The following is a 14,610-nucleotide window of genomic DNA, read 5'->3' as shown; positions in this document are numbered from 1 at the left end:
AGGAACCCAAAAAGTCATTAAGTCCAACCTCCTGCAATGCAGGCATTGCAACTAAAGAATCATTGACAGATGGCCATCAGAACTCCAGTGAAGGAGAGTCCACGTATTGTATCTTTGTGAGCCATCCCAGGCTCCCCTTGCAGTTAGTGCAGAATGTTGCCGAGAGGAGCGAGACCCTATTAGGATATGACACCTCTGCTCAGAGATCTGCGCTGGCTGCCAGTTTGTTACTGGGTCAGGTTCAAGGTGTTGTTACTGGTATACAATGCCCAATTGGCTTGGGACCAGTTTATATACTGGGTCACCTTATCCATGCATATGTTGAAGTGTTTCAATCTCTTTTTAGTCTGCTGTTTATTTTAATTGTTTTTAGCTCCTAGTTTTTAATGATAGTTTTCTATTAATTGTGAACTAAGAGGTTTTATATATATATATATATATATATATATATATATATATATATATATATATACAGGGTGAGTCCTTTAAAAGAGGCCCCGTGGGCACAGAGTACACATGCTCCATGGGGCCTCCATTAAAAGACTCACCCTGTGTATAATAAATAAATGTGTAAGTAAAGGTAAAGGGACCCCTGACCATTAGGTCCAGTCGTGACCGACTCTGGGGTTGCGGCGCTCATCTCACTTTATTGGCTGAGGGAGCCGGCGTACAGCTTCCGGGTCACGTGGCCAGCATGACTAAGCCGCTTCTGGCGAACCAGAGCAGCGCACGGAAATGCCGTTTACCTTCCCGCCGGAGTGGTACCTATTTATCTACTTGCACTTGGATGTGCTTTCAAACTGCTAGGTTGGCAGGAGCTGGGACCGAGCAACGGGAGCTCACCCCGTCATGGGGATTCGAACCTTCGACCTTCTGATCGGCAAGTCCTAGGCTCTGTGGTTTAACCCACAGCGCCACCCACCCTGTGTGTAAGTTCTTACAAAAAGGGAGCATGTTATTGCCAAGAGGTGAATAGTTAGATCATCTTTTATGATTAAGTTTATTTTTGTTGGCTACTAGACTTGAGTCGTGTGGGTCCCCCCCCCCACCTCTTGATACTTCTTTCAGCTGCCCTCTCCTGAAGATGGTGTGTTGGTCCATGGCATGTTTATGGATGCCAGTCGCTGGGACGATGAGGAGATGGTCATCGAAGATGCCTTGCCTAGGCAAATGAACCCAGTGTTGCCGGTAGTGCACTTTGAGCCACATCAGAATTATGAGCCAGACCCGTCTCTCTATCATGCGCCACTCTATAAAACGGGAGCAAGAGCAGGAACACTGTCCACCACAGGTAACTTGTTTCTTTGATGAAAATGATGGGAAGCATATAATTTTAATTAGTTTTGTACGTAGTAAGAAAAATCTGTATGTGTGGACGCTCCAGACATGAACTCATCTGAGCTATTACAAGTAGGCCATGGCTCTTAAGTAATTTAAAATATTAGGGTGAGCTTCTCGGCTCGTTCAAAATTGGGGCTGGCAGCTATGGTCAAAAGCGTGTAACCTACATTTTCTCATAATAGCCGCATAAAGTTTAGTGAGCTTCATATCCTAAACTCTTAGTTGGCAATTGCTGCCACCATGGCCACTCACATGGCAGGGAAAGAGACCTCCCTGACTGCCACTGCGCTCTCTTCCCACCCCTTCTCCTCTGTGGCTGCTGTGGCCATGGTGGGAGTGGGATTATTAGGGTGCATTTACCTTTGTGTATGTCCCTTTTGCCGCTTTCCCTGGTTTCCAGAATGCTGGGAAACGTGCTTTCCCAGGGGCACCCAAATACTGTCAGTTTCCCTGGGAAAGTTGCAGACAAGCCATAGCAGGGAAAGGAGGGGCTTCTGATGTTGCACCAGCCCCTGGGAAAACTGCATGCCCCAGGGACTGCCTTGGCCTTATGCACAGCTATGCAAGGCACCAGGCACCAAAGAGGGGAAGGAGGGAGCCTGCCCTTTTGCAGTTTGCCACCAAAGCGCACCACTGCCAGGGAGTGGAGGGAAGACCACTGGTAAGAAGATGGAAGGGGACAGAAAATGTGGGTGGGAGAATCAGGTCTGTTGGTATCCTAGCCCTTATATTCAGGTTGCATTCAGTCTTAATGGAATAACTGAGTTGAACTACTTACTCCAGATTTCACGTACTGTATTTTATACAGGTTTTAATGGTTACTAACTTTAGAGCCTGTGGACACATGGTAACAAAGTTCTTGTTACTTTTTGAATTAGGTCATTCCACCAATTTTGTGGTCACCGTCTTATTGCCTTCCAAAAGGCCAAGTGACTATTGGATCTCCAAAGGCTCTGCATTGCTTTGCCAGCTGAATGAATAGTTGGGACATGGTTGCTGTCCACCAGCATAAGTCTACATTGTGCCCACACCATATGGCAGGTGCAGAATTGTAAAGTTACATCAGCGTCGTGCTCATCGCATTGGTATGCTATATAACCACACTGTCAGAACTGTTCCTCCCTTTCAATTGATTTTTTATTTGCATTAGACTTCATGAATAAGTTGGATGTAGTGTTCATTTCCCACTGCTCTCCTTTGCTTTTCATTTACTGCTTCAATATTTTATGCATTGGTAGTACCTTTTTTTCTTTTTTAAAGTCTACTCCTATAGTATGTGCATGTTTCAAATGAAGAAACATGCTTTGCATCAAAGGGATAACATTGTGAATCCTGTGCTGTAAGCTTTTATATCTTGATTTATTTGCGAATGCAAATTGCTTATAATGGGAAAAGTTTCTAAGGAAAAAAAATTGCAATAGGCAATTGAATGGCTAATTCCATTTTGTCTGAAAAATTTATGCAATAAATGTTTCCTTTCCACACACACGTGCACACCATAATAGTTATTGGGAGGGGAAGGAAATAAGCAATGCTTGCTTGTCTCCGTTTTCAATATGAGTTGGCAGCTTGCAAAAAAGTTGGGAAATGTTACATTCAGCAATAGATCCAATAATAACAAACTCCTTTACTGTACTCATGTTTGTATAAACTTTGTTCTTCCCTGTATAGAAGGCACATGGCATAAGTAGTGTCAACTCATCGTATGATGATGACAATTGTCACATCAGTATCTGGTCATCAGAAGCCCTTATCAGGTGTCATGAGAAAATATTTTAGGCTGCAGTCCTGACCTCTGGGGCTGGTAGTGGCAGGACTGGATTGAGGGGCACCGGTGCTGCCCTGCCACTCACACTGGCCAGAATTGGGGGGGGGGGAATGCCCCATGCCTGTGCCAGTTTAAAGGCTGGCACATCTAAGAGGCCCAACTTGGACCCATTGTTGCCACATGACAGCAGTAGGGCTGGCTCAGGATCCATTCCGGGACGTTCCAGTGACAGGAATACCACCTTCCTGCTATGTTGGTGGGTGCCTTGGGGGGCTCCTCACCACTGTGCTCCCCCACAAACAGAGCCAGTGGAGTCAGGGACCAACCTCCTTTCCCAAGAGATCATGGGTTTGGATTGCTCTCCCCCGCAGTAGCTATAGCTTTCAGCAGTAGAGCTCTCCACCATCTTAATGGGCTTATAGGTCAGCTGAATGCTCCCTTACACATTGCAGTCTGTGACAAATAGTTCCTTACACAAAGGCATTTCATGTGCAATTGGGGGGAATGTGTATCCAAACCTTTGCTCAGATACACATTCAGATGCCTACCTGAACATGCACCTGATTTATACCCATCATTCTCAACCCAGCAAGTGATACACATAATGCTTTCTAAACGTTTGGGACTATGTACATCCTAACAGGCTAGAGTAAATAAGCATTAGACCAATACAATTTAATGAAATTTGATTATGTATACAAACACATTTGCAGCCTTAATGCTTAACTTAGGGAAAGGTGATAAGTTGTCGTTCCTATGAGTATGTTGGACACTGGAAAACGTTTTGAAGATATTCCCGGGGCAAGCTGGATAAATATTTCAGACCATCACAATGGTGATAAAAGCTAAAACTCGCCATTTATTTGGCAAACCGCAATATCATTCAAGGCAAAAGTGATACATTACCATAGATGAACTTTGCGTCAAGATGCAAACAAAGATATTGAAAATGACACATAACGTGTTTAAGGAAATGACAGCAAATAACGTGTTTAAGGAAAGATTTACAAATGCAGCAAAATGTTCACTAGTGTTTCCCTAGTAGCACTTATACTTGACTAATTACTTGGCAACGCATATGTCGTATATCAGGTTTCATCTAATATTTATCAGAGATCATGACCACGAGTACAGGGAGAGGACACTGTTTACAAAACAAGTAACAGAGCCAGGTACTTTAATCCTGTACCTTGTAATCTCTAATATTGGGGGAGACAACTGGATGCTGAAATTCATTCCAACTCCTTTCCCTTATTGAAGTCGGCACACAAAGTGCACTTCCCAATTTTAAAATCTCATTGTTTAACAAAATTAATGGCATCAATTCGTAATCCCCAATAACCTTTGGGAGTTTTCTGTTGGTTTCTGAGATCCTTATGTGAAATCTTTTGTAACAGCTTCAATGAAATTTGGAGCAGACATTAGTATTGTGAGCGTGCAGATGATGGCAAAGAGTGAAAACGCCACGAGGCACAATCTGTCTATGACAGCAGCAGCAAACTTCCATTCACTGCAGATTTCTTCCCCTTCGTCCTGTTTTCGGAAACGGGCTGCAATGAACTGAACTTCTTCCAGGATTTTCACAATCACTGGGATAGTGTCCATTAAAACTTTCCTTTGAGTAAGCTCGGCATCTTCAGGTGAAGAACTGGGACCTTTCCCACCCTTATCGCTCATATCACTGTTCTGTGGGCAGCAAGGGTTTTCCATGACATGGTAGCTGTAGATCACGTTGCCATTGCTAGATTGGTGTCCTGGTAAGACATTCATTTCTACGCTGCTGACACTTGACTGGTGTCTAGAGTGGCTATATTTGCAAGAAAGGGGTCTTAAGCTCTCGCCAGGTTTTTTCATTCTCAAAAACCAAGCACACCAGTTCAGCAGAACTACACGAACCTGAAAAAAATACATAAACCATCAGCACATTTCTCAGAAGCTTTGAAAGACCAACTTTACAACAAATACTAATTGCACCAAGAAGCATCAGGGGAAATGTGTTTTGCAAAGGGATTTTGCCATTCTATAAATTTCTGTGTGAAGCGTCATAGATCATGACTATCTAGAATGAAACAAAGATGTCAGGAAAAACAATTTTTGTATTAACTGTGCTTCTACTAGACTTTTATGTTTCAGGCCACTAATCTGGAAAATAGATGCCTCAGGTGCATTGCAAGAGCTCTTTTTATAGCTGTAGTGGAAGCAGTCTCTATTGAGTACTTACAAGAAATTAAAATTGGTTAAGAAACTTAACTACTGGAATGTGATTAAATGATTAAAGTCAAAGAATTTAAACAGGACTGAACTGTTCTCAGTCTTAATCCTTTAATGTATAGCAGTGTGAAGGAGTATTCTATTTATAAAGAAAGTCTCTTGGATTAGCTCATGTAGGTGATAGTGGTATAGATTTCTCTGGTAACTTGTATAATAACAGATTACACCATCTCTATTGAGTATCTTGTTTGAGGAACCTCATGCTTTGTTGAGAGCTAATTGAATCAAAAAAGCTTGGAAAATGGGACCTTGTGTCCAGCCCCAAGGGAAATTAGATTAATCAACTACATATCAACCATGAAGAGGGATCTCTTGCTTGCAGAATAGTTTCCTGACACAACTAGACAAATATCTCTCACAGGTAAGGACCTAGCCTTGAATTTTAATTGCTTACCTCAAACCAATAGTTTTAGCGTTGGAATAAATAAAACAGAGAAACAAAATGTTGTACTATACCCCCATGTGATATTAGCCTGTGGCGGCTGCTTCTACTTTGCAAGTTTCCCTTGGGAATGGGCAACGATAAAAGACATGGGGCGGAAGTTCTGGCAACCCATTTTCCCAGTGTTCAATATGCCAGCAGGATTAGAGTCCCATGTTAATAAATAAATAGTTCTGAAAACCTTCTTAGCCGATAGGAGCTTCATGAGAAAAGAGGCTGCTACAGTGGGATAGGAGAGCTGAAAATAATGTCAATGTATTTCATATCCAACGACCAAGCCCCTGTGGTTTCAGATAGTACATGGGTACAGGGACCCCTGACCATTAGGTCCAGTCGTGTCCGACTCTGGGGTTGCGGCGCTCATCTCACTTTATTGGCCGAGGGAGCCGGCGTACAGCTTCCGGGTCACGTGGCCAGCATGACTAAGCCGCTTCTGGCGAACCAGAGCAGTGCATGGAAACACCATTTACCTTCCCGCCGGAGTGGTACCTATTTATCTACTTGCCCTAGTGTGCTTTCGAACTGCTAGGTTGGCAGGAGCAGGCACCGAGCAACAGGAGCTCACCCCGTCGCGGGGATTCGAACCGCCGACCTTCTGATCGGCAAGCCGTAGGCTCTGTGGTTTAGACCACAGCGCCACCCGTGTCCCTTACATGGGCAGATGAGTCTAAAAAGCCCATGACACAAATTTTCATGGCCCTCTAGCAGCTATGGTGGCTCATTTACCAGAAGTAATATCTGGGGGTGTTGCGAGTGGGGCTTGCATGTGTGGCCCTGCCCCCTCTGGTTTAACCCTAGTATTACAATAGAACCTTAAACTTGCTTGAAGGAAGCAAGGATCCATCGTTCTGTTCAGAAGACAACAATTTTTTCCATGGAGTAATTCCCAGTTTGAACCCTTTGCAACTAAGGAGGTGGGTTGATAGGAGACCCCCCAATCTATTATTTGGAACTAGGCACACCTCTAGAGGCAGAATTTGGTACCTGGCAGGTTCCACACAGGTGAAGAGAAGTACCTGGGATAACAGGCCACTGACACCTTTCAAGCATTCAGGTAGGTAGAAGAAAATGTGAGGACTGGGAGATTGTTTTCAATCTATTCCTGGTAGATAGGAGCACTAGGAGGGAGGAGAGTGGGTCATTTCCTGTGTGCTTGGAAGATACTGTGAACACTGCTTTTGGAAATGCAGAAATGAGGCCATTACACCAAGTATAAAGGATTTTAAAAGGGATGGGTGCTTGTTTTCAGGCCTTGATCCACACCATTAATAAAGTAGCTCAGAATCCTGGATCTTCACAACAACAGAAAATGGCCAAAGGATTGGGTCTCTTTAGAGCTCAGATTAATAGAAGCTCTAGCCTGATACTGAAGGATAAAGGTATGGCCTTTCTCAAAGGCTATATTGGCACGCATTGATTGTTGAAGCGAGTGAATTCAGTTCTACTGATCTTTTTTCTGATCTATATCAAAAGTGCTCTCGGGCTTGAATCTTTTTTACTTCTACAGATCGCAATGGAACAAGAAGCAGCAATTCAAATAAGTGAACCATACTTTGATACCGCATCTAAATTATTTGAGAAATTTCCCTAGTCCTACTGCATATATAACAATTGTCTAACCTCAGCCCACACAAAGAAACTACAAATTACATACTTATTGAATGCCATACCTACTCAAGCATATGTAATCATTACCTGGAGGGTAGGCTTTGTAATAAATGCCCGAGGTGAATCATTATCTCACTAATAATTGGAGTAAATGTTGCTAATGATGTTTATGTCCAATAAATGCAAACCCACATACTGGCCAGAATCCAAAGATCCATGTGAGCTTTCAACTTGCTTTCCCCCTCAAACACTGCCATGTTGTAAGTAGAGAATTTAAAACAAGAAGGAGGGGAAATCGCCTTTGTGAAGATCAGCCATATGACAAAGGCAGCTGTATCTCTATAGACAATTTGGTCAAAAGACTCCACTTTGGGTTAGAAGTATCTACCCTATGTAAATTTAAAATCTTCCTTGGGTAGACACTTACATAAATCCTTTTCTTGTTTTCTTATGACAGGTGGTGGTGGTGTCTAACCTTTTTTGACCTGAGGGCCACATTCACCCCTGGCTAGTCTTCCAGGGTAGCCAAATGCCAGTAATGGTTGTGGTGACCTCCACTCTTTCTGATACACAGGCATATAACACATAGCCCCTCCTCCTCAGCTCACCTATGAAGGTCAGCTGATGATCAAGATGAAGTTACTGTCGCCCCTCTACTCATCAAATGATGGATCTGATGGCCCAGTAGGAGGGCATTGTGTATCTGCGTCAGTGCATTTTGCCCATCCTAGGGCTGTGCCTACTTTTAAATATATATTTTTTTTTGCCACCACCAAATCGGTGGGGTCTTCCTCCAGAAGGGGGAAGGTGCTTGGGAGGTTGGATCAGGCCCCTGAACAGGAGGTTAGCAACTGCTGTGCTTTGCATCAAGTGCTTTGAAGTATTTTACAATAACTGAGGAAGATTTAATGGCCCATTGTTGTGTGTGACATTCTGCAACCACAGCAGCGCAAGCACCCAAATCATTCTCTTTCCTAGGCAATTTGAGGTTGCTGTAAGAAGCGATGGGTCTTGCTCAGTTCTCTCGGAAAACTCTGGAAATCCTGTAATACATTTAAATTCTACTGCTGCCACTATCATTTGTGCTGGAGCTCATGATAGACTCTACCCCTGCTGCCACAATACTACATTACCCAGGGATTTGAGGTTGCCTTATTAGAATAGACTGCCCTTTTTAAATACTTGTGAATGCTTTGTAAGTATTTGGAGGGTCTCAATGAAGCATTCTCTATAAAAGAGGGGGTGACCTGATCCCCAACTTATCAGGTAGAGGCAGTTAAGTGGAAGTGCAGGGAGATTTAGATTAGATCCACTTTTGGCTCAGGGTGCCTACAACCCTGGGTACAGAAATAGGTACAGTCAAACCTCAGTTCCCAAAGGCCGACTTTTTGGCTCCCGAATGCCAAAAACCCAGCCGTAAGTGTTCTGGGTTTTGAACGTTTTCCGGAAGCCGAACATCCGACGAGACTTCTGCTTGAGTGCAGGAAGCTCCTGCAGCCAATCAGAAGCCATGCCTCAGTTGTCGAACATTTCGGAAGCTGAACAGGCTTCCGGAACAGATTACATTTGACAACTGAGGTTTGACTGTACTACACGCACTGGGCTAGCACAACCAAATTCATGGAGGAAGGCACTATTAGCCCTGATAGATCACCAGATGCTGGGGACAAACAACAGAGGAAGCCCTTGTTGACTTATTGTTTCACTGGTAAGCTTTGCAGAAGTACCCAAACTTCTGGAAACAGAATGCTGAACTGGATTCACTTCTGGTCTCTCCCAGTGAAACTTTCTCCTTCAAAACAGCTTTTCCCTGCAGGGTTCCAGTCCCATGTTTGCAAGGTGAATACAAAGAAGGAAACCCAGATGGTAAGCATCTGGTAGCATGGTCTAAGCACTGATGTCCTTCACTGGGAAGTTCAACAATAGCTAGTAAAGTTATCTTCCGAATTTAAATGAGACTCTGTAAACAGACTGTCTAGCTCCTGAACTTTCAGAAAACATCTGTGACTTTGAAATGAACCCTACAACCAAAGGCTATCTAGAAGCTATTGCTCAGATTCCCACAGGGCCTCCTGCAGTGACATGTAATAGATACCAACAGGAATAACTCTTGGCATTCCTGCCTGCAGCTCTTGATTGCATCATAGCATTCAGCTCCCAGGACATCAATGGAGCCTATTGAACAAGCATAAAAAAGCACTAATGTGGCCCTGGTGGTGAATTTTTAATGTTAAAAAAATTCATAATATTATAAACTGACACACAAAATGAACTTATTATATGGGATGAAGCAACTGCTGGGGCAACCGCACAATATGAGGTCACTGATTCTTCCAAATGATATTTATGTAATTGAAAAGCTGTCCGTAGCTTGTAATTAAAAAGTTATCCATACTTTACAGGCTTGAAAAGAGAAGGGGGGGGGGACCACCACAGGCTTAAAAAGTGGATTTGTCTCAAGCACCTAAAGTCCCAAGACTAGTGACTCTCTTTGACAGGACCTGATTTACCACTAGAAAGAATGGCTCCAAGTAGCTTTCTGCTTATCCCACGCTTTCTAGACACCGGTCGAAAGGTTTTGCCCTTGCCCTGCCACTTTCCCTGGGAAAACCCGCTCTTTAGTGATAAATCGGAGCCAACGTCAATCCAGAGAAAACCCAGTTGACGTTGGCTCTGATTCAGCACTAAAAAATGGGTTCCCCCAGGGGGAAGCCGTGGGCCAAGGGCAAGTATGGATGAGCCCTAAGTCTCTCTGTGCCTTCAACTTTTTAGAACCCACAAAATCACAAAAGGATCAAAGAATTGGCCCCGTATAAAAACTCAGCTGACCAAGTCCTCCCATAATAAATAAGGGCACAAACTAGCACAACATTCATTTTAGCTGGACAGATGTAGCTCATAGGTTAAATAAAAATCTACTGAAATTAAAAATTGTTCCTAGAGATTAGTTCCGCACACAAAAAATTAACTTCCTTTGTACTGCAATATGTGAATGAGTGCTGAAATGAATTTGAGAAAGGAGAGTTCTAGTCAAACTATGTTTTTATCCTAGTACAAGGATTAGCACAAGGGGATTCCCTGCTCTCCCCCCCCAAAAAAAAAATCTGTTCTGTGGGAATGGGGGACCCGCAGAATAGATTTAGGGCATGTGTAGGGGAAGGAGAGTTGGAGACTGTTCAGTTGCATAAGAAGAAATCCCTGTGCTGACAGAGCAATCTGCTTAGCGCTACAGTGAACACAGCCCTCACTATTTCAAATTATTTTTTTTAATCAATTTAAAAATGCACGCTTCACAAGAGAAATGTATGCTTTACCATGTAGATGATAAAATGGCAACCCAGTTGAGACGTTCCATTTGTAAAATGAACAGAGCCTGAACAAACTTAAATCTTGATTTGCAACTTGAGTGGATTCCAATTAGAAACAATACTGGGATTTCTGACGTTATGTATCCTTTTAATTATTCTTTCAAATTATTTTTAAGAAGCAGAGGAACCATGAAAGACCATTCAAAATGACAGTATTCCTCTCTAAACATTCTTGTTATAATATCTGTTGAAATACAATGTTTCCAGTGTTCAATATAATTTCTAAATTTACTTATTTCTTCCTTGCCTTTTTGGAACATAACCAAATACAAATGCTATTGTTCAATGTATTCAAACAACTTTTTAGGCACTCTATACTTGGCCTCATATTATGTTGTTTCTATGCTATTTACACTCCTTTGCCGGCGGCCACTGTTGTTGTAATATTGGTGTTAGTATTTAAATTCAAACTCTGGGAAAGGGGGGACTCACTCTATTCGTCTGCTTCCTGCTGAACAGATGGCCAGCTCCACTTCAGAAAATATTATCCCAGCCCTAGATTGGACTTTTGATCCCCAGATAATACACCTGCACGACTATTTGCATGCCTATTTTCTCTTGCTGGATCAGGGCAGTGAACTTTATAATCAACCCATATAACCAGCAACATGCAAATTAACAGAGCTGTACATAATTGCTGCAATTAATTAGCTGCTAATAGCTAAAACGAAATAGCCAACATCAAGGCAAACTGCGGAATGTCCTTGCAAAAATTCATTGCAGGTAAAATTTATGCTGGTTAACCTCGAGTGCCACTCAATTAAGCAGTGGGATTTTGTTGGTTAGTGCTGCTCTCGAGGCAGCGCCTCCATCCCTCTTAAAATCGGTTATTTTTCAAGGTGAAAAATAATTACAGAACAATATGCAATTCATTATAAACACAAATGAAATCAAGGCAGCTTTCAGCTCCGTAGGAGAGACTATTTGTGAGTGGAAGAGAAGCTTTTGAGACGAGAGTGGCAGAGAACCAAATTTCCAGGAAGAGAATTCATACTCCTCCATCAATGGGGAATCTGTTAGGAGGTCTTTCTTACCTAGCAAAGAGCTACAGGGAAGCCTGTGAAAGAGACAGGTAACACAGCTGACAAGAAGCCTAGCAAGAGAACAGCAGTGCTGATGTGATGGGAATCACAAGAGCAACAGTCCCTCCAGCCGTCTTGGTTTGTATGAGAGAAGCAACTTCTCAGTATTCTGTTGAGGCACCCTTTTGCACAGCTACAGAGATGAGTCTACCTTCTACCTCTTCCAGACCACAAGCAAACATCCTCTTTATGATGTAAGCCTCCTGCATGTACCAATTACTATTCCATGCAAAATTCACTCTATTCTGAACTGTATGAGGACAGCAATTCCAGAATCTCAATGCTATCCTCAAGGCTTTTGGAAGGTAACGCCTGGCCCCGCAATCTTGTAAGCACAGAATTTCTAACTATTTTATTTCGCTGAAACACATAGGGATAGCTGCTGGGGAAATTAACCACAAGTTAGCTACAGGAGAGATTCAGCAGGCACCCTCGCTTTTGATTTCTGGAGACTTTCCTATGTCAGCAGGCCTATGCCATTGTTTAAATTTTATGCTCTGCAACCTAAGGGTATAGGGCAGTATACAATATTATTATTATTTCCCTTGAGTAGCCAGTCATTTTAATTATTGTGTCATATTGCGCCCTGAGGAAGTTTGATTTCACCACTGGAGGTGCACTGTCTCTTGAGACAGACAGATACAACAAGATGTTTTAAAATGTCTTATTTATATAAAAAAAATTATATACTACTATATATAAAAATATAATAACAGGAGTGGTTTGCAGCCATCATACATAAAACCATACAATCAAAAACTTGTAAAAATGTTAAAATCAGAAAGCAGCTAACTATTAAGTTATTGTAATGGTTTGTAAGTAGGAGGCATATGAATACTTTTACAAATAAGCAAATAAATGTAAGCCAGGGAGTGAAGTGGCCATCCTTGCTTTTTGAGAAGCCTACACACTCTGGATGGGTCACAAATTGTGCAGGTTTAGTCAAAAGCAAAGGGGAGCATATCGTATGTGAGACACCTTGACAGAATTGTGAGCTTCTCTTTAAAATATTCTGTTCTTTCTATCACCTCCAAAACAATTATATATATTTATGCCTGCATGTTTTTGAGATTCATCTGTTTGCACTTACCCATTGGGGCATCTTCCCAGCTTGAGGGTCGTGATGATGGAACTGAAGAACGAGAACCGTCACCACCACAGATAAGCCGACAATGACCATGATGCTTGCAAAATATTGTGCTGTGCATTAAAAGAGGGGAGGGAGAAGATAACACATAGTTACTTAGCCTTTGGGGGCTCCCGGAGCACTTGGCAACTTGGTTGTATTTTTACAGCCTTGACAGCACGGTAAATGACATAAGAACATGCAGTGTATTGTGCATTGCAAAGTTATGCCCATTAAACATTTCTCAATTTAACACGCTTTAAAAAGAAGAAGCTAGAAACAAAATATCTACACACTTCCTGAATTTAATGGGATGCATCCTCTTTTAGTCTTTTCCTAAGTGGTTGTGTTATACCACTAATTACAGAATATAGACAATGTATCAATGTATTCTGTGTGCGCGCCCTCGCCTTTAGGTTGGCAACTTGTGGCCCTGTCTTCACTTTATGGGGACGGGACAAGGGGAAATGGGGGCAGCAGAAAGTGAGACAAAAAAAGGAGGGGCCCCACTAGCCTTGCCTAATGGTAGCAGGTACACCTGACCAACCACACCTGAGGTTCCCCCCACCCACCCTGCTTCAGGTACTCATTGCCATAATAGTGGACATCCATAGGTTGGACATGGGAGAAACACGCATGCAGCCAGAAATGCTTTGAAGGTTTGTACTTTAGCAGCTGATTGCACAGCGGAACTAGCAAATTGCTTTTCCTTTTAAACTCATTTACCCCCAGAGTCAGGTGATTAGTTACAGTAAAAATAAAATAAAATACGCAAATATCCTCCACCACACAAATAAAACAGGCTGCCTAGTCTTCAGTATTCTCTAATATTCCACAGATGAAAGTAAAAACCCACTCTTGTGTATTTGAAGTGTGCTTATTTGTCCAGGAGAAATCACTGTTCGAAGCACTGGACTTTGCTGAAAGCTCATCTCTGCCTCTGGTACACTGAATTGATTTACTCAGCAGCACCAGCATATATTAATTTTTTGCTCCAATTATCCCTATTTATCTACCACCACTCATAGATTTAATTCAATTTGTTGTGGCCCTGGGGAGGAAGCTGGATTCTGAAGAACCATATGAGCACACTAACAACATTTTAGAAAAGATATACCCCCAAGCCTGTTAACTGGAGGAGAGATCAGAAAAGAAAGGCTGTCTCTGGTAAACAGAGAGAATTGAGGTGTATGGAATTGTGGCCCCAGTGTTAATATCAATCCCCAAAGGAGAGAGAAACCTATAAAAAGATAATACCTTATTAGAGAGGTCAGAACTCTGCATTGGCTAAATTTGAACACCACGATAAGCCATAGTTTATCTTGTGAGAAATGAGCCTACTGGCCTCCCCAGGACTGAGGTAACCCTGGGGGCAGACTGCCCCAGGTGTCTTCACTTGGTGGGGCATTGGGCAGGCGGCACGCCGAATGTCCGCCATCAGTGGCTCGCTCCACCTCCCGGCTGCAGGGCATGCGCGCCGCTCCGTGCACCCATGCCTGGGCAGCGCGGGCATATGCTTCACCCCGGGCAACCCCCCCCCTCCAATGCATCATGACAATGAGTTTGGCCACTTTCACTTCTGATTTCAATAAAGCACAATTTAA

The 14,610-nt window shown here is 42.8% G+C and overlaps 2 protein-coding genes across 4 annotated transcripts in view; one reads left to right on the top strand and one right to left on the bottom strand.

Moving 5' to 3' along the window:
* The window catches only part of DNAH6 (dynein axonemal heavy chain 6), a 137,696-nt gene extending 135,171 nt beyond the window's left edge, over nucleotides 1-2,525 (top strand). For both annotated transcript variants that reach the window (XM_081175972.1, XM_081175973.1), the window contains 2 exons: nucleotides 1,069-1,291; nucleotides 2,220-2,525. In XM_081175972.1, the coding sequence (XP_081032098.1) occupies nucleotides 1,069-1,291; nucleotides 2,220-2,323 (327 nt within the window). In that variant the 3' untranslated portion in view covers nucleotides 2,324-2,525. The remainder of the gene's footprint in view (nucleotides 1-1,068; nucleotides 1,292-2,219) is intronic.
* A 354-nt stretch (nucleotides 2,526-2,879) lies between these two features.
* The window catches only part of LOC308576737 (neuronal acetylcholine receptor subunit alpha-7-like), a 110,951-nt gene continuing 99,220 nt past the window's right edge, over nucleotides 2,880-14,610 (bottom strand). The window contains exons 9-10 of one of the 2 annotated variants that reach the window (XM_081176616.1): nucleotides 12,971-13,080; nucleotides 2,880-5,005 (exon numbers count right to left, since the gene is read on the bottom strand). In XM_081176616.1, the coding sequence (XP_081032742.1) occupies nucleotides 4,484-5,005; nucleotides 12,971-13,080 (632 nt within the window). In that variant the 3' untranslated portion in view covers nucleotides 2,880-4,483. The remainder of the gene's footprint in view (nucleotides 5,006-12,970; nucleotides 13,081-14,610) is intronic. The other variant, XM_081176615.1, reaches the window with a different exon arrangement.

This window comes from Podarcis bocagei, assembly GCF_964188305.1.
Source record: "Podarcis bocagei genome assembly, chromosome: 17".
Taxonomy (NCBI): domain Eukaryota; kingdom Metazoa; phylum Chordata; class Lepidosauria; order Squamata; family Lacertidae; genus Podarcis; species Podarcis bocagei.
Note: the sequence above shows the minus strand (reverse complement) of the source record. Positions and strands in the feature narration are given on the sequence as shown.